The 26,544-nt window shown below is 38.4% G+C and overlaps 1 protein-coding gene across 2 annotated transcripts; it reads right to left on the bottom strand.

The window, feature by feature from the left end:
- Positions 1 to 886: 886 nt before the first annotated feature.
- lrrc71 (leucine rich repeat containing 71) lies at positions 887 to 24,321 on the bottom strand. Of its 2 annotated transcripts, XM_036565713.1 has the most exons (18): positions 24,296 to 24,321; positions 24,115 to 24,224; positions 23,884 to 23,922; positions 22,706 to 22,840; positions 21,266 to 21,385; positions 20,976 to 21,051; positions 20,538 to 20,612; positions 19,964 to 20,032; positions 18,176 to 18,335; positions 17,115 to 17,198; positions 15,993 to 16,067; positions 14,332 to 14,442; positions 10,017 to 10,095; positions 5,993 to 6,066; positions 5,817 to 5,840; positions 4,020 to 4,131; positions 3,852 to 3,940; positions 887 to 1,130 (listed from the first exon to the last, which is right to left on the bottom strand). In XM_036565713.1, the coding sequence occupies exons 2-18, from the start codon at positions 24,188 to 24,190 to the stop codon at positions 1,008 to 1,010; spliced, it is 1,521 nt and encodes a 506-aa protein (XP_036421606.1). In that variant the 5' UTR covers positions 24,191 to 24,224; positions 24,296 to 24,321; the 3' UTR covers positions 887 to 1,007. The 2 variants fall into 2 exon arrangements, with proteins under 2 accessions (XP_036421606.1, XP_036421605.1); XM_036565712.1 differs by having other exon boundaries at positions 24,115 to 24,309.
- Between the last annotated feature and the right edge of the window lie 2,223 nt (positions 24,322 to 26,544).

Raw genomic sequence — 26,544 nt, 5'->3', positions numbered from 1 at the left:
ACATGCAGACTCCAAACAGAAAGGACCCTGGTCGCCCAGCCGGGGAATGGAACCCAGGCCCTTCTTGTTTTGAGACGACAGTGTTACCCAGTGTGCCACCGTCCCACCTATACATACAATATTATATTTAAGGCATCATGTAAAGATCAATTAGATCCTCAACCAGCAGTGAACATATTTTATTTAAACATTTACAGAAAGGACTGTTTTATTCTGTTCAAAAGTTTTGTTGATGTTCAGTATGAGTTACTTCAGACGGAGGCATTGCATCCAGCTGGCCTCCAGAACATTTTCCGAGTCCATTTTACCCCAATACTGAGAGAAGACCGAATCCAAATGCTGTTAAGACAGACAAGACTATTTATTTACAGTCTCAAGACCAAGTCTGGACTCCAGTACTAGAACCTTGTTTATCAGGCTAAAGATCGTACTCTAAGATAGCACTCAAATAGCTTTCGTGTGTATCACTGAAAGAGAGAAAACTGGCATGAACCCACACCAGCAGGACCTCACAAACGCACGTGATTTCATCCAGTTTCAGTCTCATTTTGGGAGCGAATGAGGTAAAAGGCCTGAAACACACCATGTGTAAGTACATGAACACAGAGAATATATGAAGCTGCTGCCGCTGCAGAACAAAGAAAACTGTTTTCTGATATGAGACAAGATTACTTCATCACAGAAAGGTATTATTTAACTTCAGACCATATTTTATTTTCTAAATTGAATGTTTGTTCCCCAATACTGAAATATCCCTTTTTGTTAAAACCCCACACAATTTTTGTTTTATTTTATATATACTTTATTTTATTGCCATTTTCTATTTTAGTTGATTGTTGAAATTCATATAAATAGAAGAGTTATAAATAAAACAACAGCAAAAATGGGTCAATGAGGTTTTTATTATCTCTTGAAATGTTTATCTTGATAATTTATGACTGAGACCAATGAAAATAACGAGAAAAAAAAACTAAAAACACTGGAATGAAGTCATATTTTCTGCTATGCTAAGCTACCTGTCTCTGCTCATCATCCACCTGACAGGGGCTAATTCTGTTTAGAGGATCCTTAAGTGACATAATTTCCTGAATCCTCAGGAAGGTCTCACAGTCTGGGGGGAAGCAGTTCCTCTGGAAAGCAAATTGGCAGTGTTCAGATTAGCTCTCGAAACATGATGAATGAAAACAGGAGCACAATGCAGATGGTAACCTGTCAACATTAGGCTTTACAGTATATAACATCAATGATAATGCAATTGAATTACCATTGTTGAATGAAATAAATGTGGCAAATGCTGCTAAAATTAGCCTATTCCTGCTCCCACACACATTCTTTTGTAGTTATTGTTGATCAGTTGTTCAAGCTTTACAGTATGTTGTCAAAAATCTCATTATTTTATTGAGATAATTACACTGCTAATTTCTTGTTTTTCAAAATACCTTCAAATAAAGGAGTGCATTAATTTCAAATTATGTATATTTTGTAGGCCTGCAACAACTAATTGACATTATTGATAACGTTGCTAAAAGAATTGTTGGCAACTGATCAGGTTATCAATTGACGACTGTTTTTAGGTCACTGAGATTTAAAAAAAACTCTTTGAATGCAGACTGATAAAAACATATATTTGAATATATACTGATACAAATGTATATATTTGAAAACGATGACATCATGCACATGTTTATCAGCTGTTACGTCCATAGGATGTATGTTTTGTTTAGCTTGCTTCCCTTTCTTTCTTTCTCTCTCTCTCTCTCTCTCATACTCTCGCTTATTAGGAACCCGCCCACTTGTGCGTCTGATTGGCTGGCTGAAATTGCATGGAGTATATCTTCGACGGCTGTGCCGGATGTCATCGAGGCTTTCCTCCATGGCGGCTTGGGGCGATTGTTTTTAGAACCGCAACTCAGCTTGTTTGTTTTATTGCTAGCGATTGTCTGCTCTCCTCCCAAATGGAATAGCTTAGCTTTACCTCTTGTTCCCTACCCAGTTATCTCTGCAGTTAAACTGTAAGCTCATGATCTGTCTCTGTAAATGTTCACTCTTATGCCGACCAGGTTGTAGGAGTGGGTGCCATTTCTTTTGATCTTGTTTTCTCTTGTTTTGGTATAGTTAGGGAGTTAGGAAAGACTGACTGTACTTTTGTTTCTTTATGTTTGCATAGGTAAGTTAGTTCTCTAGCATCTCTAGCTAGGCTGGTTATGTTTATTGTTTTGGCGCATGCCCACTCTGACGTTCTCCTGTGTCATGTACACAAAAGAGCAGCATAAAAAGAAAATAACACGATTTGACCTGTTTAAATGTCAACTGGCTCTCTTTTGTCTTTTTTTGTTATGATCATCTCAAACCTCTAGACAGGTCGTAACACAGCGTTTTACATGTACTGATCAGGTCTTAGGTCTTTGTATCTGACCCAGCTGATGACTGGACTGATCTGTAATATCAAATTTTATAACATGATGTTATCAATCACACCAAAGCTATTTAATTTAATTTTGCTTTATCGTTAGAGGAGAAATACAGAAAAAACTGTCTGTTTTGGACTGCATTGTAAGATTAGGTTGTGCTGTTCCTTAATTGAACAGAGTGGATGCCCTTGATAGAATTCCTTTTAAGAAGATATGACAATATTACAAAGAAGATAGGCTAGGTGTGCTTATGTTTTTTTATAAAGAAAGAATAGTCACTGTACTTTTTCTTTTGTTGAATGAAATGTTTTTGCCAAACTATAATCTGCAGTTTTTGTTTTACCAACGTATTGATTAATCAAGTTATAATGCACCAACAACTGATTGTGAAAACAGTTGTTTGTTGCAGCCCTAATATTTTCTATGTGTAAAAAGTCACTCATAGGATAGACGAGGTGCATTTTCAATTGTGTAAACCAGCTAATGCTAGTGTGATGGCAATTAGTCATTTACAACTTGTCTAGTTTTGAATAATAAATACTATACTGTCGTCCAGCTCGGTAACATAGTATTTTAAACTGGACACGTTATGTAGTGAACATAAATAAACTAAATAAACATGGTAGGAATTTAATGTGAGTAATTTTTGTATTTTGACATAGACTGAGTTGTGTACTACAGTTTTTCATTAGTATTGTTACGACCCCTGGTTGTAATATACCCTTTGTGTGCCTTGTGCTGGCATTCTGTGTTTTCCCTGTTGTGTCCCCTTATGTGCAGGTACATGATTGGCCAGACGGGGGCGCACTGAGGTATAAGTGGTCGCCGAGCCACCATCTTGGGAGACGTTCAGGGCTCTTTCCCCTTTGACCTAACCTAGAACAACATCTGTTCAGACCAGCCTGGCACTCTTCACACCACTCTTTGCTTCACTTTGTGTGTAAAGTTTGAAAGTTTGTAAGTTTGTGAAAGCTTTGTTAGATTTTGTGAAACTCGTGTGAACATTGGAAAAGTAGGGGAAGGGTGCCATTTTGTTTTGGTTATCGTTTTCTCCTGTTTTAAGGAAGGAGTTAGAGTAGCCTTATGTATTTTTGTTTTCTTTTGATTTTAGTTTAGTTAGATTTGAAATTGTTAGTTGTGTTTGTTTATTATTTTGGCAATTACTTGACCCTGATGCCATCACCTCAACTTGTTTGAGCTTTTGAAAAAAAAAACCTGTCATTTTCTGGTTTAAGCGGTGTCCGGTGTCTGGTCTGGCAGCAGGTCTGGGGAGAGAGCCCACTCTCATTCTCTGTTACGGCCCGACCCTAGACCAGGTCGTAACAGTATAAATGTCATTTTTGCCAGCTCATGTAAAAGCTTGTCCACTAGCTATGGATGAATGTATTTGTGGGCGGAGCATGGATAGGTCAATTGCAGAACAAAGAAAATTAATCTCACATTGAGAGAAAGACGCAGGAGACCTCCTTCACCTTGGCCAACCACAGATGCCAAGAACTTCTGAAGTGACTGTTCTGTCAGTTTATTACCTAGATGAACAGAAAGGGGTCTTATTAAACACTCAATATGCTCACAGACATGCTTTAGTATGAGCTGTGTATGACTGACCTGACAGGTTCAGAGAGACAAGTGCTGTGTTTCCTGGCTGAATGACTTTTCCATCGATGTGCCGTATGCCAGGATCCAGCAAAGGGCTCAGTGCCTCGACCACCTCTCCTGTCTTATACACACAAACACAGAGTCTGTTTATTTAAGAAACATATAGCATCCCTGGCCAATACTCATATCTTGTGGACCTTTATATCTAAAGCTGGCTTTTCACTTTTCAACCTAAATGAAAATAAATTGCACTTGAATTGAATCCTGCAACTCATTTGAAACTTTGGCGTTTCAACTTATGGAACAAGTTTCATGAAACAGCAAATCACAGCACTGATAATGGATTACATGATCAGAGCAAATGACATCATTTCAAACATCTGATTTCACCAGACCAACGGACAAGAAAATAAAAAGATTCTTCTTTAGCCTGCTGTTATTGTGACCTACATAGCTAGATTCATTTTCTTCTGGCTCAATGCTCCCTAATTTCATAAAGAGCTCAGATTTATTTGGAAAATCAGTACAGAAGGGGAGACCGAGATGCACTCATCTAGGACAGGATGAGAGAGACATCAAGTAGTCTAGATAGATAAAAAACAGATATAGCACAAAAAATGCCAATGACAACTGAAAAAAATTACAAATATGATAAAAAAAAATGCTGCATATATGTAAATTACACTTTTCAGATGACTTTATAGGGAGAGCAATATGGTGTATAAAAAATATGAGCTGCTAATTTGGTCAACTAGCAGAGTAACTGAATGAATTATATGTGACTGTTTTCGAATTGCTTCTTGTCCAACATTCAGGGTCAGAATTCTCTAAACTTTATCTGGACATTCAGATTCCTTTGGGGAACTATGGGTCCAAACATCACATTAAATTATAGATTTTGACTTTATAGGCTGGCTTTACAAGGTGAAACTTTTATGCAACAAGCTGCATGATGCAAGTTGTATGCAACATTATTTCCATGCAACTTGACAGTTACATGGAGCAATTTACAATTAGTTGCATGCAATACATTTGGTTACTCCACTAGACAGCCAAATTTGCAGCTCGTATTTTTGATATACTGTATTGTTTGTCTTTTATCTGTCTTTTATTTATCTAGCTTACTTGATGTCTTGCTTATCCTGTCCTAGAAGCACATTTATCAAGGAGTGCATCTCCATCTGTTCTTCTGTAATATTTTTCATCCCTGAATCTGAGCTCCGTGTAAAATTAAAGGACGTCAAGAGAGGAGAAAATGAGTCAAGCTACATAAATCACGATACCTGCAGGCAAAAGAAGAATAAATGCTGGCATGAGCAGCCATTTAAACAGCTGTTAGCATTAGCTGACTAGTTAACACAGCTGGATACAGAAACATTAGCTTAGAGAAACTCATGTTTGTTGCCATGGCTCAGAAAACTGACAAAATGAACAACCACCCTGAGTCGGTCAGAAAAATCTCCTTTTTACCCACCCAATAAACCATCTTCTGTTTAACTTTCTAGTCCATTGAAGCATTTCCATCAATGAAACCACGTAGTTCGACGTGAGCATGTGATGCGTTATTGGTGTTTTGACTGACTGTTTCATGAAACTTGTTCCACGAAGCTAAAGACACTTGCAACTGTTGCGGCTGAGTTTCAAGTGAGTTGCAGGAAGCTTTACATTATGCAACTTTATGCATATCATGTTTCATGTAGGTTTCAAGGAACTACAGTTGCATAAAAATTTCACTGTGTAAAGCCAGCCTAAGTTTTACAATTATTGCATAAAAACATAGAACACAGTAGGCAGATATGAACACACCTTCTGTACAAAGCTGCTCTTTTCCTGGGAGGATGTCCATCATGCATAGAACAGATGACAAGAAAGAACATTAACATTTTCTTTTAGAAATATTATGCTTGTGTGGTGATCAGGTTGACTGAGGAAATGACCTGACTTGCTGCTTTTTTACTCTGGACATTCTGCTTTTTCATTACCTCTTGTTCTGATGCTGGTAGACGCTTGTCTTTCCCTTCTGACTTTCCTCCTTGACCACGTGGCACCTTAGTGTCTGAAACCATGGCGGACAGCAAATACATTTATATTAAAAGCAAGATTTTGGCACTATGCATTTAAGCTAGTGTCGGGCCCAAAAGCCTCTCTTCTGTGCTCAAGGCCCGTGGACAGAGATGGATTCTCCTAGCGTGTTCTAATACTGTTACCTTAAGAGCTAACCGCAATATAACTTCCTCTAACAAAATAAGAAAAATGTCCAAGTGTAAAAAGCTAAGTAAAATAAAAAGAATTCAGTCGCTGAGTTCTTGTGGAAGGAAGGAAAAGTCCTTCTGCTTTATTGAGCTTGGATGGCAAGATGGTTCCCGGACAACCACAATGCAAAGAACATGTCAAAAACACCCACTTTTATATCCTGTTTTGGGGCGATGAAGTAATCGCCCCTCGTTTTCTATGGAATTCTATACCATCTTAGTTCCCATTATTTCCAAACCTTACATGTACGTGGGAACCGTCACATCTGCATTTGGGAACCCTTATTTCCAATCATACATGAAATATGTTTTTTAAAAAATATCTTATCTTAGCTGTACCAGAACGTTCCAGTTCCCAAGGACATTAGCTTTGACTGGTTGCATTGTAAGTTCACCTGTTCCAGGGCTGGTTCTTATCTCAAGGATAGTTCTTCTTGCTCACACAGCAGATTCTCACAAGCTTCAGGAGGCCCCTTTTACTAACAGGATTTGAAGATAAGGCCTATTTTACAGTGTGAAGATTACTATTCTTTGGTTAATAAACACTACTTGTTAGCATTATCAGAAGATAAAGATTACTTATTCAAAACATCCGTCACTAGTATCTGCCAAACCCAGATTTGTCCATCGGACTGGCAAACGGTAAAACATTATACCAGCTCTTGAGGAACAATTCTTGTGCTTTCAGAAGATGTGAGAGTTTTTACATTACTTCAGCACTTAGCAGCTCCAATCTGAACTTGTGTAGTCTACCACTTGGTGGCAGAGATGTTGTTGCTCCTAAACATTTCCACTTCTCAGTACTTACAGTTGAGTGAGACAGCTCTAGCATGACAAAAATTTGATGAATTGGCTTGTTAGAAACATGACATTCTATGACAGTGCCACACTGAAAGTTACTGAGCTTTTTAGTGCAACGCATTCTTATAAAGTAAGATATAGCAGTGAGTGCGTTTACATGCACTCAATAATCTGATCATTATTAGATTTCTGCAGTTATCTGATTATTCAAATTCATATAAACGGCATACTACAATTTCTTAGATCGGACTAAGGTCTATAAATACATAAAAAGAGAGATGGATTTTAGCTCAGTAATCAGATTTCTCAGTGCATGTAAACTCTTACTTGAATTTCTTCTGGATTTCTCAGTCTGTGCATGTGCGAAAACAGATGGTGGTACTGGGAATAAGCAAGCAGCATTGCCACGAAAGAAGCATGCATGCTGCAGCATGAAATTTGAGTTTTACATTAGCTTCATGTCACGTCTTCTGTGAGTATATTGGCCGGGTGCAAAGCAGAAATCCAATTACTGCCTGACTCATGTAGACCCGTATTTTTGCATTTATTTTTTTAAAGAAATTAGTGGGATTTGTGAGAGAAGATTGATGGGATGTAGAATATCTCCCGTAGTCAAATTATAATCTTTCTAATATAGAATATTTTGCTCAAGAATATATTGCTAACACCTAGGAATGTTAGTTATTTGGCTTTTGGGTCTCTGTGATGCCTGTGACAGGTACCTTGAAGGATGCTGTGCACACAGAAAAGGACTTGTTTATGCCAATCTCCAATAAGTCTGTTCATCCAGGTAAGGAAGTTATCCAGCTTAACTGACCTTAACTACATTTACCTCAGTAACTAAGGAATACAAAGACATAGTATGTGTTACTGGATTTGTATTAGTAATTTTAAACAAATTAGAAACAGGATTAGAACAGGAGTTTGGAAAAGCACAGCTCCCCTGCGTGGGGCCTGCAGCATGTTGTCATTACGCACTTCATCAACTGAACTGGACCCATTTCATTTCCTGCACCTGAATAGGTGGACTTTAACCTTTCTGCTGTGCTGCATCTTTAATGTGAAATAAGGACTGATGTGTTGCAGCTGAGGTTACAGTGCATTTTTAAGGACACTGGTTCTAGATCTGGAGGAGCAGAGCTGTATGAGGCTGGAGTCAATGCTGTTGGAGTGTAAACAGCAATTTAAGCAAAGGATTTTGCTCTGCTGAGTGTTCACTGTTTTGATAGCTCAAACGCATAGACATAGAAACTGAAGCTGTTACCGGCTGCTGAAATTGTTTTTCTTCAGTGTTTGTCTGTCATTAACAGTGCTAGAATGACCCAGTGTGACAGCTAACACCTCTATCATATCTATGTAGTTTTATATTAGATTTTTGTGATTTTTCTTTCTTGATGTGCGGCACATTACTTGCAGATTGCAGTGTAATGTCGTTGCTGTGCTGTGAGGAGCTCCTGTTTTGAAAAACTCAACTTTAGCACAGGGAAGACGGTCATGGATGACTGAACCCTGTGTGAGACGGGAAAAGCCTGGTCCTTGGAGACAGGGGACTCATCACCAAGCCACAGCATCAGCACACAGCATTAGAATCCTAAACCTTGTCTCTGGAATAGTGGGAACGGCAATCTTTTTTTCTGGTTAATAATTATACGCTTGTGCATGTCTTATATTTCGAGAAATTCTTGGCAAGCTTCTGGTGAACCCTGCCTTCGAAGACAAGATGCTGAAGACCTTTGCAAGAAGGCTGATTAATGAGATTATGAAGACTCCGTTCTGTGATCCATGGTAGACATAATAGAGAGCGGCTAGAGTCATGGGGACTGGTGTGCAAAAGGCCCCAGCATGTCCACTGCTGAGATGAAGAGACACTTGTTCTCATGCATGATATGGGAACATATGTCCTCACTCTAACACCTTTTAAATGTCATGCAAACAGCCATGAAACTGATGATCCCTGATAGAGAGGAGTGAATGGAGTGACTGGAGATTCCCCCAAAACACATATCCTTTATTTTTTATGTTAATTCCTTTATTTTATCGTCTTTGTAATAATAAAAATTGTAATAACCAATTTAGGCACACCTAATCATGTTTTAGTCATATGTAAGTTAAGTCTATTCTATCCTTTTCTGGTGCCAGGATTTAGACATCAGTGGCTGTATTACAGAAGCTTCCTATCTTTTTGTCTTAAGATCTGACAGGTCAAGATAAGATTTTTACAAATTCGTATTACAGAAGCAAATCTTATCTCAATTTAGGAATCTTATCTTACAGCATCTTATCTCAAGTTAGGAAATCTTAACCTACTCTATTGAAGTGGACAGTCAACTGTCATGTCTGTTACCTAGCAAACAACCACTCACACACAGCACACAGCTGAAACGTAAACATGTAATCAAAATAATCAAGGTTGTTAGCCAGACAGCTAATGTTAGCTACCGTTACTGATATAAAAAAGGTCACACAGAACTAAAGTGTGATAAACTTGAAGTTAAGAATATTTTCAGCACTTATTGCTGTTTATCAGTGTCACCACTCCACAGTTTCAGTTTCAGTTTCCCAAACACTTTAGCAGACCGTGCTAATGATTTTCCTCCTAATAAGCAGAAACATGTTCAGCTCAGTCTCCTCATTATTCACCACCATCACTTTAACATTTTATCTGACAAGTTTTATCAACATTAACTCACAAAGGTAATAAGAGGGGACGCTGGAGATTGTGTCTGCAGAGTCTGGGATTTTTAAAACACTGTTAGAGAAAAAACACTTCACAAATTTGAGTTATGCTGTGGTAAATTATCCAACAAGTGTGACTGCCAAAGATAACGGTAGGATATTTTTATGTAAAGCTGCTGTGACTGGATGTGAGATGCAGTCAAACGGTCTCAACATAGCTCTGGAGGAGATGTAGTTCAGAATTAATGGAGATGAGAATGTATCTAAGTCATACTACCTTTCTTGGTCACTTCTTTTTTTCCTGCAGTGGATGCTGTCTGAAGCGCTGCTGGCTTCTCTTCCTTCTTGGGAGCATCCTGCAAGGAAACATGTTAAAGTCACTCAGGGCCATTTCTGAACATCTGGGAGCCCTAAATGTCAACCTACCAGTGGTGGCCCACACTCCACCCAATCTAGTAATATTCATTTTGTATGCATGAAAAGAACATGATTTGGGACTTAATTAATTTAGGAAAAGAAACGATTCAGGAGCACCTTTGGACTTTCTGACAAATAATATTAAATAAATTAATAAAAATTACATACTCTGGGCCCCCTGGTGGCTCAGTGACTGCTCATACCAGGGTGCCAAATCTTATCAGCAAAGAGCCGGTGTGGCTGCAGGTTTTCATACTAACCAAGCAAGAGCACACTTACCCTTTAGAGATAAGACTGGACAACCATTTTCAAAAAGGTTCTATATAGAACCAAATACATTGAATTAACCATCAGACTGAAGAGTCATTTCATAATGCAAAGAACCATTTAAGCATGAAATGGTTCTGTTTAGAACTCATGGAAGAACCCTCTTTTTAAGTGTAGTACTTAATTTTTTTAACTAAATCTGTTTGCTTTTCTTGTTTATTTTTTCACTTATTGAGACAATTTGGAAATGCCAGCTCTTTTCTTCATCATCATCATCATCATCGTTAACCGCTTAGTCCAGATAGGGTCGCAGTAGCAGTTGGGAGAGCAGAGAATCCAAGACGACCCTGTCCCCCGCAACTTCCTCCAGCTCATTCCCGGGGACCCCAAGCCACTCCCAGGCCAACTTGGAGATATAATTCCTCCAGTGGGTCCTAGGACGACCCCGGGGTCTTGTTCCGGTAGGCCGTGCCTGGTACGCCCCCACCGGGAGGCGTCCAGGGGACATCCGGATCAGAAGCCCGAACCACCTCAGCTGGCTCCTCTTAATGCGGAGAAGTAGCGGCTCTACTCCGAATGTAGCCCGCCACCCTGCGAAGAAAGCTCATTTCCGCCGCTTGTATTCGCGATCTCATTCTTTCGGTCATTACCCACAGCTCATGACCATAGGTGAAGGTTGGGATGTAGACCGATTGGTAAACAGAGAGCTTCGCCTTATGGCTCAGCTCCCTCTTCACCACTACAGTCTGGTACAGTGACCGCATTACTGCTGCCGCCTGTCCCAGCCTGCGGTCGATCTCACGATCCCTCTTCCAGATCACTCGTGAACAAGACCCCGAGATACTTAAACTCCTCCACCTGGGGCAAGTCCTTTTCCCTTACCTGGAGTGGGCATGCCATCCTTTTCTGGGCTAAGACCATGGACTCGGACTTGGAGGTGCTGAGGTGCTGACTTAATGCCGAGTATACGAACACAGCTCTCACTCCGGGCGTACAGAGATTGAATGGCCCGGAGTAGTAACCCCGGCGCCCCAAACTCCCGGAAGACCTCCCACAAGATATCTCGGGGAACACAGTCGTAAGCCTTCTCCAAATGAAGCAGGGTACACGATCTTCTGTGTCCGTTTTTCATGGAGGGTTTTTGGATTGAGTTAGTCTGGGTCTTCACTCCGGACCTGTTCGCCCTGGGAGACCCTACCAGGAGCATATTGCTCCTGACAACTCAGCTCTGAAGATCCCTAGATCACACAAGCCCTTCCGCCACGACAAGGCCCCGATCTAGGAAAGGCCCTAGACCACCCAGCTCTTTTCCTTTTGTGAATGTTTCATGACAAATGGAAAAATACAAATACCCAAATTTGCTTAAAATAAAATCTTTTCACATTAACTCTGAAATTCGAGGAGTGTTAGAATTGTTCCTAAGTTTATTTAAAATGAAAGCCTTTACAAGAAAAACAGTATTAATCTGAGTTCTTGAGAAGCAACTAACATACACAAAGGAAATACATCAATTTTATACACCTCTGGGCAAAGGAGGGGTTCACCTGCTCTCCTCCTTTGCCCCTTCCATTTCATTCATCTCTGCATCATTTGGGAACCATTTATTCTCAAAGTGCTTGACCTTATTGACTACCATTATGTCCTAGTCAGCATATTAATTTTGGGCCATGTCCAGCTTTGTCTGAAAATGAGCTGTATCATTCTTCTTGGCCATTTTCCAAACCCTTAGCTCAAAAAATCTTCCCTTATTTCTATTCTAGAGATGCGCTCATTAAAAAATAACTGGTCATTGAGGTCATACCTGGCTGGGATTACATCGTCTCATTGTTATGAGAGCCATCTGTTTAGGAAGTTACAGAAAGGTATGGAAATCCTACACGGTATTTGGTTGTCATCTTATGGGTCACACTAAGTTTACTGTGACTGAAGGCACAGGACACACAGTTCACTCACTAGAGCTACAGAAGTTTCAGAAAATCCTCCACAACATTTTCCATCTCCTGAAAATGTAACATTTTGCAGATACAAGGTTTTTGTCCTCCAGCAACGATATGTAAATGAACTCCATTCTGACTGGTTGTTCTGAATTGGGCCACACTAGGCTGAATCAGTGGATATACGTAAATGTGTTGGTTTTTGTGACATCACGAAAACAATGAATGCAAAACAGTTTGTTTTATATATGGACTGTATGGACGAAACCTTTAATAATGTTGCATACAACATCATTATTTGAAAAAAATTGTTTTTCCATGATATGGGCTCTTTAAAGGCGTAATAGGGCAGTTATTGTTATTGTTATTGCAGTAGGTAAGTAATGTACAGTAGAATTTGTTTTTGGTTTTTTTTACATTTCTCACCACAGATTGGTTAGATAAGAAGCATAAACAAATGTCATCTTTGATTGAGTCATCACAAAACATTCTAAAGAAAAATCCAATATGCACTGCTACCAGTTTCTATGGAATTTATATTTAAAGGTGAAGTCAACTTAGCTGCAAATGTTAAAAGTAAGTTATGAACTATAATTCAGTTAAAAACTCAACTGATCAGGACTGTGTGAGGGATGGGATTCAGACACTACGTTGTGCCAACACCCAGCATCTTTTGTAGCTTTTTTGTCAGAAATTGGGCTTTAATTCTACATGAGATGTTGGATTATGAAGGTAAAGTTAGGTTCCAACTGGGGGTGTGATTAACCTCCAAAACAGCCAGGGCCTGCGAGTGGGCCCAAAGTTTTATTACACGCTTCTATAACTTAAGAATAGCCCCACCAGTTTGTCCCTGTAGTTACTGAGTAATACACTTTAGTGTGTAAAAAGCCTGGGATTTTAAGGGGTTAATGCATGTACAAATGAGTCAGCATTTGATTATAGTATTGCAAGGTGGCTATGATAGGTGACAATCCATTAAACTCTTAAATGGCCAGCACCCAATGGTGAGCCCAAAGTTTTGTTACACACTTCTATAACCTAAGAATAGCTCAGCCAGTTTGCCTTGAAGTCCCTGTAGTTACTGAACAATAAGCCTTAGTATGTAATAAGCCTGGGATTTTAAGGCATTAAAGGTGCATTAGCCCATGTTTTCTCAACCACTGGGCACCTTCTGATGGTCCAGGCTTGTAAAAACACAGTCTCCTTGGACAAAACAGACAAAGGAGTTTGATGCTCGCTCTGACCAGACATCACTGCTATTCAAAGAAGTATTTGCTGGGATAGCATGATTTGACTAACAGTCAAAGTCTCTGTGAATAAGTGAAATGTAATGGTCATAATTTACCAAGTCAATTCTTTGCCAGGTGGAGAGCAGTATTGTAGCCTTCTCTTGATGTTTACATCTTTTAGCTATGTTCCGAAAAAAAAGCATACCCAACCCTGACATAAATTAGCCGACAGCATGGTATTTATTACTGTTGACAACTTGTGAAATGGTTGTGTTAGCTAGGAAAAAGGGCTGCCCTCAATGTGCTCTATCAAGATATACGCTATATCGACTCTACCTTCTACCTCATCGCTAGAAAGTAAAGTCATGACAGTCCTTGGTAATGCTTGCAAACTCTAAATTAACTTGAATCTGGGCACCAAAATGCTAGATAGCTAGCTCTCTCACTGCTAATCGATCAGGCTGAACTAAAGAGGCTAATTCTGATTTTCCCAACAGAGGAAAACACAAAAGTACAAGAATCTTTCAATCAAAATTTGAAACTGAAATACTTTATTCGACAGTCAATTTAGACTAGATTTATGTATGAACATATTGCTAAAGGCATAAACAGATTAAGGGAATAAATAATTTGACAACCCCTTTAAAAACAGCCTTAGAATACACAGCTAAGATACCTCGCTAGATTGAGTTTTGAGGGACAGTAAGAATTAAACAAGCTGATGAGAGAAACAGACAGACAGTACCTTTTTTTTAGAGGCACTCTTGGTTCCTTTACTGCATTGTTCCAGTGATGAGCTGCTAGGGATGGAGAGAGGGCGCTCACATTTAGAGTCTGCAATGCCTAACTGAGATGGCTAAATAAAATGAGAGGTGGGGAATGAGAGAGTATGGTGGAGGAAAGACAGAGAGAGAAAAGAACAGACTGAGCTAACAGACAGCAGACAAATAGCAGGGCAAATATGATTTGAAAATCTGACCAAATCAAGCTCTGAAATGTTGGCATCATAAAAACAACAGAGAAAAACTTTGGTCAAAATTCCACCTTTTTAAATTTCTGCATAATGAAATTATGTGGTAAAAAATCATTCAGAGTGGTTTGATGTGAATTGCTCCGTTCTAAAGAAAATAACCAAGCCTCCGTTATTAAAAAATATGAAAGTCAGAATTGTTTACAGTGGTGGTAACTGGAATTAGTGTCTGAAGAGTTTAATGCCATTATAAAACTCCCTTAAATAAAGTTATTATATGAAATGGTTACAAATACGCTGGCTGATGCATGAGACTATTGTGTTACAACAGTTTTGAGATAAGATTCAGTTCTAAAGAGTACTTTTTAAAACACATTCATGGTGAAGAGGTACTTGTGTGGCAAAAATATTTTTAGACTTACCACTATTTTACGATCATCAATGTTACATATAAATGTAGACTATATCAAATATTTAAAACTCCTCTCAAGCAACATTAGCATAATGCCATCGTTTTACCATCTATATCTGAATAACAAAGTAATATGATACCCTTAATACACAATCTACTTCACCACTATAAAGTGAAGTCATGACAGTTCCTGGTAATGCTTGCAAACTCTAAATTAACTCGACAGTGGGTACCAAAATGCTAGCTAGCTAGATAGCTCTTTCGTGGGTAATTGGTCAGGCTAAACCAAAGAGGCCTTGGTTTGTGTGGAGTGGGGCTGAGGTGAGGGACAGATGATGAAAAGTCTGCCCTAATTCTGACTGATACCAGGAAAAACACTGTCAGCTAAATCTCTATCTAAAATAGATCCAACAGATGAATGTAAGATGTAAACATATATGCATTGTTTCATGTGAAATGCTCTGTTCTTGAGAAACTTACTGAGTCAGAATTGTTTGCAGTGGCGATGACAGGAACCAGGCATCTGAAGAGTTTAATGTCTCTATAAACTTTGTTAAATAAAGTTATCACATGAAATGGTTACAGATATGCTACCTGAGACATTGTTTTACAATAGTTTTGAGATAAGATTTTGGCTTAAAATGTGCTTTTTAAAACATTCATGGTGGACAGGTACTTGTGAGGCAAAACAGTCCCCAAAGAAAACATTTTCTTTCAGATTTAGCTCTTTTTTTATCATCCGCAGAATTACATACAAAAATTCAGAAGATATGTGTAGGTTTACTGGTGGTTTTAGATAGTAAATAAAATGGCTATATTTGTGCTGTAAACATTGAGATGCCTGGTTACCATCACCACCACTGTAAAGAAATCTGTGTTGGTAAATTTCTCTATAATGAACCATTTCACATCAATCCACTCTGAATGACTTTGTTTTAAAGATTGAATTATGCATAATATTTTATTCCCCTTTTAAGCATACCATACAACAAATCAGAAATGACAATGTCGTGTGATTCCTTACCGATTGGTCCCTCTTCATCAACTGCCTCCTTCTCTCAACAATCTCTTCGTGCGTCAGAGCAAAGGGGCCAATCACCTATACAGAGGGATAGAGTTAGTGAGCCTGTGTGGTTTTGGTGACCAAAGCTTTACCTTTGAGAGGTGTACATGTGTGGAGTTTATTATAGCCGGTCACTCTACTTATATGGCCATGATTGATGTATGCTTTTAGAAGGTATATACTTACTTCTTAGCGGTGGTCTTTGCTTAAGATGATAGATATGTTACTCTGAAAATTTAGGGTGGACTATCACTGTTCTTTGAGTGCAAGGAGGGGACAAACGGTCTACTCCTCACATTTGCCCAGGCCTTATCTCATGTTTTTCTCTCCTGAGGCCTAGCTAGCTGACAGGGGTTACAGTAAATGATTGTTTAGTGGCTTTGAGGGTACAGACAAAAAATCCTCTAGAAGGGACCAGGTGTGTGAGGACTTTCTGACCATATAAGAGCTTCCTTCCTTGTCATTAATTATGCATATATGTTAACGCTTTCATATTTATTCATATCAAAATTAGTTGTAACCAATGAATTGTAATTTCTTTGTTCTCTGTTAACCAATGAAAAATAGCAACAGCCTACTTGGGGAATATATAACCCTTTGTAACTTTGGTCTGTCTTCAGAAATCTCTGGGTATTTTCCAGGAGTTTTTCAATAAACATATTACTTTGGAGCACTTATTGTGACTCTGAAACTTCAGTTTTCTGATTTATTTAGTTATTTTCCATGACACCTGTTTACACACCGCATTAGCAGGCATTTTTGTGAACAGATAACATTCAGATTTTACTTCACCGTATGAAATGCCAGGTGTAAACACCTCTAGGATGCATTGTGGGCAGATTACAGTCAAATTACTCAAACCACATTCGGAGGTGGTCAGAATCTTGACCACATTGAACACGAGTGTAACCTCAATGCGTTTTGGATATCCAATTACAATTACGTGAGCAGAAATACATCTGCTGTGTTCTGACTAGCAAGTGGCTAGATAGCTAACTAGCATAGCTGCTTTAACTCTGTGTGGAAGGAGGAATCCAATATTTTTTTTTTTTCATAAAGGGATGAGAATATTTAAAGACGTACCTCAGCTAAACAGATCGCCCCAGCATCTGTAATATGATTGTTGGCCAGGGAGAGACACAACAAAGAGCGGTTGAGACGCAACCCCTAAAAAAGATTTTAAAAAGAAAAAGTCAAGATTATTATAAATTATAAAGGACACAGAGATTTTGCAACTAGCAGGCCAAACAAAGGAGTTTATATATGCTAATGTCCTAGAAATGGGCTGTAGTTGTGTGTAGTTATGGAGAGGTGGAGTCAGGGAGGTGCAAGAGTTGGAATGAGCCATTTTAGATGAAGGCCAATCTAAAGAGTGTCCCCAGAGGGGGAGACCCTGTAAGAGTTACTCTTAAAGCTGCACTATGTACGTTCTTGTTAAAACTGAAAAAGTAGCATTAAATTGAAAGAAATAGCATTAAATAATAACACTAAATATTAATTTAAATGTTGGGGATGTCAGGCTAGATATTGCAGGAGTTTTTCAGACCATGTCATACATCTTTACACGTCTTTACATATTAACGTCACACACCAAAATGAAGGTCCAGCTCAATGTTTAGATCTCAAATCAACATTATACTGATGAAGATATGGTGACAACAGCAGATCATTCACCTACACATCACCAAGTTTTGACTGAGCTCTCTTTGAACGCTCTTTCAACGCGCTTGCAATCATCAGATTCATCTGCTCGGGGAAGGGGTCTGAAGCACAACTGACATTACAATGTGTTCTTCCACATGTTGCATGCAATTACACATTTCCACCAAAGAGGAATCCCCAAATCCCCAAATCTTACATTGTATAGCTCTAAGCCACCAAAGTGAGTAACAGACATTTGGACCCATTGGTAGTTCCAGCCATTTGAGGAGATATAAAGTTCTTAGAGTGAAGACACAGATACCAACTACTGAATGCTTGCAAAACAGAACATACAAAATTCAAGATTGATCAACATATAAATCTCAGAACAGACATAAATAACTGCAGGTAAAGAATAAAGGTAGTGATTTGTGACTTGTGCCTATGGTTACAGACGTGCTGTCATTATGCTGCATTCTTTAGATTTCTCTGAATTTCAGCACCTGTGCAATATGAATGGCACCTCCATCACCAATAGAGTTGAAGGCCATGTTGAGTGTTAGGAGGTTCTTGTTGGTAGAATGTGCTGTGGAGAGTGCTGAGCCAATCAAATGTGCTCCCTCCTCTCCTATACAGTTGTTCCGCAATGACAGGTGCGTTATCCTAGCAGTGGCAGAGAAGAACGCTGGTATAGTTTTAAAGCAAAAAACAGTATTTATGTAGTGGTTCAAAAGCTGAGCAGCCTACAGACCTCTGAGCATGTGCATCATAGTCAATGACATGCCCAAATAAGCCATTTATCTTTAAAGAAAAAATGAATGCTATTTTGAAAACTGTCACTATAGCACCATGTGGGAAAAAACATAAGCTGCAAAGTCAGTATGTTTTGTCCTGTGCATATTTTTCTGCGAAGTGTCCTCTAATTTATGAGGTCATTTACTAATCAAAATACAAAGACAATAATATACATGCTACAAGCAAGCTAACACCCTTGTGTATTTAATTGATGTCACATAGACATAAAAGTTAAGCTACTTTTATAACTATACACTACTTCAACAGAGGGTCCAATGAAGACAACGTAAGTGAGTTAAAATCAGACAATTGAGATGTACAAAGTCAGAAAAAAACAACACAGCAAACGTAAAAATCTAAACCTAATTATCCCAGGCTAAAGTGTACTGCCACAGCAGATATGAAAATTGCTATAGAATCATTTATGTCTTACCTTTGACCATCTCGATGCATTGAAGCAGACGTTTGCTTTAACATTTTGACAAAGGCCAGCTTTTGCAGTGAAACAGTATTGTAAGTACCAAGTGTACAGACCACTGATGACTATTATGTTTTTATGTTTAAAACTGCTGTTTGTAGGAGAACAGAGGAGAAAATCCCCTTCCTGAGTGTGGAAAGAAGGTTTAGCTTGTAATAAGTGAAGAGTAATCTGACACGTTGAGATTCTAAATATGTTTGAATTGATTTAATTGCAAGTAGTTTTTTACAATGGATTTTACAAGTTTTACAAAATTTTGCAAATGTAGAATTTACACATGTGAAAATGACATTTACTTTATGTATTATTATAATTATTTGATTACATGTTAAAATATAATTCTTACAATTAAAAAATAAATTTTAAGATGTTATAATTTGCTTTTTTATACAGGTCTCTTTTTATACTAAAAATATTTTCTCATTAAGCAACAAAGTTGAAAGCAATTTACTACTATTTGTCAGCACTTCTTCCCTTAAAATTCATAGCTCTGTTTTCTTTGGTTTCTTTCCTTTGGCAGCTAACAAGAGCATCATTTGACATGGTTCATTAATATGCATGCGGTCATTCACATGTCTATTCTGATTGGCTCTTGCCCAGGACACCGGTGAAAATAAAGCCACATTAAAAACACCGGCTTGCTATTCACCACCATGGTGACTTTTTCTTATTCATCATGTTGCACATTTTGCATGATGGTACACTGTACCATCTTTTATTAATCTGTACTGAGTTTCATTAATCTGGCCACTCATGTTCAAATTGCCCTTTTTCCCCCTTGAACCCCTCCAATTTAAAATGTCAGTGCATGGGGCTGCTCAACACTATAAAATAACAACATCAGCTAGACACACTGTAGTCTACTACTGTCAAAACCTCTTATTTATCAACTACAATATAAAGACACATCCTCAGAGGTCTGTATCGATAAGCCCCTCTTTATTGTTATAGATGCATGTGACCATTTTTTAATATCTGAGTTAATTATGTCAGTCAGTGTGTGAAAAAAAACACTTACATACTGTCCTCTCCAATGAGAATATGATAACTTTGCTCTGGAATTGGGTTTCCCTCCAAAATGACTGTCCTACCGCAGACAAAGCAAGAAAAGAGAGAAGGTAAAAGAACATTGGGCTTTTTTCATATAGTTTCCAAGGCAAATGCATGAATATTATGACAGAGTACGATTTAAGTTGTTTTCAAGGTGCTCCATGGATGCGGTTCAGAACAAAACAACCACTTAGAAGTTTGAGTATATCTGTTTGAAACCAGATTTTTTCATTGGTGTATGCTTTAAATTGCAAAATCATGTCTCAAACGTCTAAACGCAATCTTGTAAATTTCAATGTAACAGGCACAGCAGGCTAGCGCAGAGCATAAGGATTTCAGTCAAGCTTAATACATGAAAAAGTCCAGGATGCTGGATAATGAAACTCTTGTATTTAAAGGTCCTCTTGTATTTAAAGCTAAATTTGAATTTGATATTTTCTCAAGCATTGCTTTGATACTTCATTTTTTTGTTTTGTTTTGTACAGTGAAGCATTTCAATTGAAGTATGGCTCTATACACAGTCACTCTCCTGTATCAGTCACCTGAGGTTTGAGCACATAGAAATTGTGTTCTTCAAGGAGATCAAAATGCGATCAGTCAGTCTGGCCTGCCACATCCTGTAAAATACATCACCATGCAGTACATAATATATTACATTATACAGTCGTGCACAAGTCCCAGTCAAATGACGTGTTTTGTCGATTTTTTAAGTGAAAAGATGTTAACACATCAACAAACTCCATATTAATGCTCATGGTTTTGGAAAGGGATAAATTAGGTTTGATGGTCAGCTGTCCACATACTTTTGGCCATGTATTTGATCGTGTATTTTCACTTAGGATATCAACAAACATGTAATTTAATCAGGGGTGTTCAAACTTTTGCATTTGTCAGTATATCGTATTATATTTAATAGTGTAGTCTACATACTAATTTACTTACACAAATCATTTATCAGACCCATACATTCAACTACTTACTTTAGACTCTGTAAATTGCTCAGTGACGGTAATATCTTACTCAGCACTTGAGCCATCACCTCATCCACCTGCCAACCTAAAGAGCAACACAAATCATAGTGCATTACTTTATCTGTCTTTTTGTTTGTTTGTACACAGCAATTACTGTTCTAACATAATGACACTGTCAGAACAATACAAGAACCTTGTATTTCAATTTTTTCTCCTGCAATCCTGCCCACACAATGGTACAGTCCTGTATTTGTGATGTTTTGTGTAAATGTTTAGTTTTTTGGAGTTAATTGTTTTACCAGATATGATGATTTTCTTTGCACTCTGAGAGTCCCCATTCTCCATCTCTACTTGAATGCAGGGTTTAGGACACCAAGTTGTGACAGGGCTTCTGGGCGAGATTTGGGTTTGACTGTCCTCTAAACAGAGAAATTTGATTTAATTCATTTGATTAATTAAACTCCATTTACACAACAGCCTTGACAATTTTGCACATAATAAGGAGAACAGCCAGAGCAATAATAAAGAATGCCAGAAAGACATGTAGATGTACAAGTGGAAAAACCCTCAATTCTTTTTAAAAGACCTTGAGACTCTGCTTTTGAAGAGTTTAATTCCAAGCTTAATCAAAATCACCCAATCAAGGTCTTTAGGGCATCTTAATATTAGATGTTTAAATTAAGCTTGGGACTAAACTCTGCAGAAGTGTCTTCAGGATGAGTACTCTTGAGGTAAATCATGTTGTGACCAAAAAATAATGTAAGGTCACAATAACCCTTTCAACAGGGAATTCCACTGATTTTTAAAAATGTCTGCATAATTAACTCACTAATGTAAACAGCCATTCAAAGCAGTGAATTGCTCCATTACATGCAGGGCATGGAGGGCGCTAGGAGGCAAAATAGTCCCCACTTAAACTTTTTTTGCCACTATTTTACCATTATCAAAATTACATATCAAAAGTAAAGAAATGTAGCCTCACTGATTGTAAACAAATTGGCTATATTTGCATTGTAAACATCAAAAACCATTCCTGTCAGCACCACTGTAAAGAACTTGAACTGTAATGAACCATTTCACACCAAAACATTCTGAGTGATTTTGTTTACATCTCAACAATTGAACTGTGAAGAAAGTTTGAAAAAATCATTGACTTTCCCCTGTGAATAAATTTCAATGTAACCTTGAAAAATACCTACTGTGTGCTTTAAAGGGAAATTCCTCTCATTTTTCAAATTTCCAGTGAAATGAAATAGTTCAGATGTAGTCATTCGAAGTGATTTGATGTGAAGTGCACAGCTCTAGAAACACTTACTGAGTCAGAATCATTTAGAGTGGTGGTGAGAGGAACCAGACATCTTAAGTGTTTAAGCTCCCTCACCTTCAGGTTTATTACCTTAAACAGTTATAATTACACTGCTTGTTACCATCATCAACATTATATGTAAAAACACAGAAGACACATGTTTGTTCACTGGTGGTTTCGGATTGTAAATAAAATTTGTGTTGTAGATATTGTGACTCCTGGTTTCACCACCACTGTAAAGAATCAGAGTCAGTATGTTTCTCTACAGTGAATCCTTTCACATCACTCTGAATTAATCTGTTTGCATTTCAATGACTTTCCTAAGCAGAACTTTTAAAAAATTTGGTGGAATTCCCGTTTTAAGTGCAGGCGTAACCCAGAACTGTATTAATGTTTTAAGAAGGGAAAACTGATTTATACCCAAAATCTATACCCATTGCTCCGCTGTCTGTAGAAGGGGACGCTGCTGTCAGCTGTCTCAGCTTCACGAGGGGGGTTTCATTCATGCCAGCTAACGCACACAGCTCTGGGAAGTCCATCTCCAAATTGCCGGAGCACTGGTAGTCATCTTTGAAGAGTGACCAGAAACGTAGTTAGAGCAAGTATAGCAAGACTCATGGAAGCCTTTCCGCCACTGGAAAAAATATTCAGTAATTTAATAAGTCATAATAATGATATTTCCATAATTATGACTTACGCCCAATCCCATTTCACTTCTTGTCCCTACCACTTAGCCCTTACCCCGCTGTTTTCACGCCTAGGCGTAGGATGTCCCGAGGCACGCTCCAAACGGAGTGTTATGAGAATCAAAGGAAAACCGGCAAGATGGCTGCGCGAGCGAGCAAAGAAACCCACAAATGTAAGTATTTTCTCAGTTAAAAATTACGATAACCATTGTATTATCTTAGTTTAATGTCGTCTCAATGTACTTTGGTCCTTTTCTTCATAACAACCAAAAAAAATCGCTAGTAGCGTGCTGATGTCTTGGTAGCTAGCTAGCAAAACTTCCTGTTCTGGCACCTCAGGTGTCAGACCTGCTGCACCATTTAAGGTGGAACGGGAAAACTCAAACAAGAAGCTAGTGAATAGCTGACTTCAGCTTCATCACCAAAGAATTAAGGATGGGATAACAGATAATTGTCGCACCCGTGCTCCTAAAGACATATGAGGTTGCTGAACTTTACCACTACTCAAGTCTACTGGCTGGGTCGCCTACAGCAGCCTGTTAATGAAGTAATGTTCTTTTTTATTTCAGGGTTGTCCCATTTCGTGGGAAAGATTTCAACCACTTCCCCCTGTAACACAGGGGGCAGGTGACACTCGAAAAGGTAGGGGTAAAAATAAGAAATGGGACTGGGCCTAATATCTCACTATAATGAATTAGTGCCACATAATAATGAGAAACTTTTCTCATAATTATGATATGCTAAGTCATAATTATGTCATTATTAGAAGTCATTATTATGGAAAACATTCTCATAATTTCGACTTAATAAATGGCTATATATATATATATATATATATATATATATATATATATATATATATATATATATACGAGCTTCCATAAACTCCACTTCAAAAGAAAAAGCACAAGGCTTTCCACCTAACCTGTGGTTTGGACTGGGAATTTGTCCTGTATGTTCAGCCCTGAAGGACAGACAGTAATATAAACAGATGACATTTGTTCCTGTTTACGCAGCTGATCAACGATAAATTCATTTAACTTAATCTTGGATACATACAGAAATATCTGCATCTCACAGCAAATCTGAAAGAAAAGAGAAGCTAAATAACGCTAACAGTTAGCTAACTAACTGACTCCTAACCTAATCCAGCCACCTGCACTCTTTACAGCGTCGTCCTCAACTCCAGAGTCTCCTTTCTCTTTGGTGAGCTTTTCCGTTCGTTTTTTCATCCTTTTTCAGCCGCAGTTTCTAGAACAAAAGCAACTAAAGAGAGAAATAAAGAATAGTCTAAATAACTGAGGCGTCAGGAACGTTATTTTTGTTGATGTGGTTACCTTGTCAACAGCAGTACCCGTCGAGGCCGGCGCGCTTTGGTGGATTTTGGCGCCCCCTACAGTCTGACTTTATATTTATGACAAGACTGAAATCAAGAACTAGTCTGAAAGAATTACTGTAGCCGTTAGTCTACATATAAGGTCCTCCTAACTGACCCGTGATCCTTGTAAACCATTTGCAATTTCCACACAGTCACACCTGACACCCCAGTGCTGCCTCTACAATCCTCCTTCCTGTAAAACAGTTTGCTCCATCTGTCTAAGAATAAGTAGACCTATACAGAACAGAATGTGGTATGAACAAACAATATTTATTGAATATGTTACTATGTAATCTTGAAGAAAAGTGAATATTAACATTAGCATAAATACTGTCAAAGTTAAGCACAGCACATTTGCTGACATCAAACTAAGAGAGAACACAAGTTTACCTGATTGCTGTTCCTGCAGGTCACTTTTTTCGTGACCGGATGGATAGTTTTACTTCATTCTCTCATCAAAGCTGTAAACAATAAGCAGCTGTGACTCGAGAGGGAAGCAGGGCCCTCGCATTATTTGTGGGGCCCTACGCAACGTGCGTAGTGAGTGTATTAAGCCGACCGGATCTGGTCTAAATACGTTACAGAGGAGTGGCTTATTCAGTCTGAATACAGTCATCAGGAGTTAAAAAACAATTAGATAGGCCACTATAAGCTCCCTGGAGCATTAAAAAAGGCATTCTGGATGATTCAATTTATAAGGTGTAAAAGAGTCATCCAGAGTGGTTTGATTTCTAATGTGCCATTATAGAGAAACTTCCTGCTCACAGCGGTAGAGAATGGAACCAGACATCCGAAGGTTTTTAATACCTCTAAAAGCTACATCACAGAAAGTGATTACATGAAAAGGTTGTGAATACATTGCCTGATGGCTGAGACACACGAAATAGTACACATCACTGTAAAGTCCTATCACTGTAAAGACATCAGAGTCAACAACATTTCTTTATCATTAACCATTTCATATCAAACCACTCTGAAGTCCTTTGTTTAGGGGAAAACAGGTGAAGTGGGGCATGATGCCCCCTTACCTGCGCTAAGAAGACTCTCTGGCAAATCTTGCATTAACTGTCTTCTGATTTTTACAAAATGTTTGACCTATTGGTCAATAAATATATAATAATGTATCTTTGCAAGTTGTGAGGATATAAAAACAATGCAAAATATTCAATATTCAATTGATAAGTTCCAATGATTGAAGAGGTGTGGATGGTATATTTCCTAACTGCAAAAAAACAAAAAAAGAAGAGAAGTCATGGAGAGATTGAGGAAGAGAGTTCCAGAGTTTGGGGTCATGGCACTGAGGGACCTACCTCTCAGGTGGGAAGTCTGGTGCGTGGGACAAATAATTTATTACAAGAAGACCTGAAAGAGCGAGAGGGAGTGTAAGAGGTCAGAGTTCACTGAGGTAGAGAGGAACAAGGTTATTCAGGGCTTTCAAAGTAAGAAGTAAAATTTTAACTTCATACAGGACAGGACCGGTAGCCAGTGTAGCTGAGAGAGAATGGAGTGATGCAAGCTGAACACTTAACATGGGTAAGAGCTCTGGCTGCGGGGTTCTCAATGTACTGTAGCTTTTGAATAGACTTTACAGGGAGACCAACGAAGAGGGAGTTACAGTAATCAATACGAGACATAATGAAGGCATGAACCAAAGTTTGTGTGCATTATCAGTCAGGAATGGGTAAAGATGATCTATGAGGTAGACCAACAAGGTAGAGTGGACATTGAGTGGACACAGTGTTTAAAAACAGTTTGATCCACTCGTACCACTCGTACCAGCACAATACACGCTAAGGGGGTCCTGACCTTTGAAAAACAGGATAAAAGGGGGCTTACCAAGCATGCAGAGAAACAGATGGAGTATAGTCTGTAATTGTAGAACTACAAGGTGCACCAGAACGATAAGTGGAGCTGATAAAATGGACAATGAGTGTAGAAACAAGGTGGTTTTAATGAAGTGGCTGGTCGGTGTGTATGTACATACATACATACAAACTATTCTGTACTATTTTTATATAAACGCTTACATCAACAATAACAAACAAGTAGATCCCAAAAAGTAACTGAGGGAAAGAATTCCAGTAGTGCAGTTATACGCATGAAAATTTGGAACTCCTTCAAGCATAACAGTTCAGTAAACCTGTTATGAGATTAAATTTTGTCACATTTGATAAGAACAGAAAAAGGGGGGAGGGCGTCTCACTCTAG

This window comes from Colossoma macropomum, unplaced genomic scaffold (genome assembly GCF_904425465.1).
Source record: "Colossoma macropomum unplaced genomic scaffold, Colossoma_macropomum, whole genome shotgun sequence".
NCBI classification, from domain to species: domain Eukaryota; kingdom Metazoa; phylum Chordata; class Actinopteri; order Characiformes; family Serrasalmidae; genus Colossoma; species Colossoma macropomum.
This window is presented reverse-complemented; position numbering and strand designations above follow the sequence as displayed.

Coding starts and splice junctions, on each gene's coding strand:
- lrrc71 (XM_036565713.1), bottom strand. CDS start 24,190: ATGAAAAAACGAACGGAAAAGCTCACCAAAGAGAAAGGAGACTCTGGA. Junction 17,199..18,175: donor GTGCCATTCATATTGCACAG/GTGCTGAAATTC, acceptor AATCTTTTTTAG/GGGTTGCGTCTCAACCGCTC. Junction 10,096..14,331: donor AGAGTGCCTCTAAAAAAAAG/GTACTGTCTGTC, acceptor GTTTCCTTGCAG/GATGCTCCCAAGAAGGAAGA.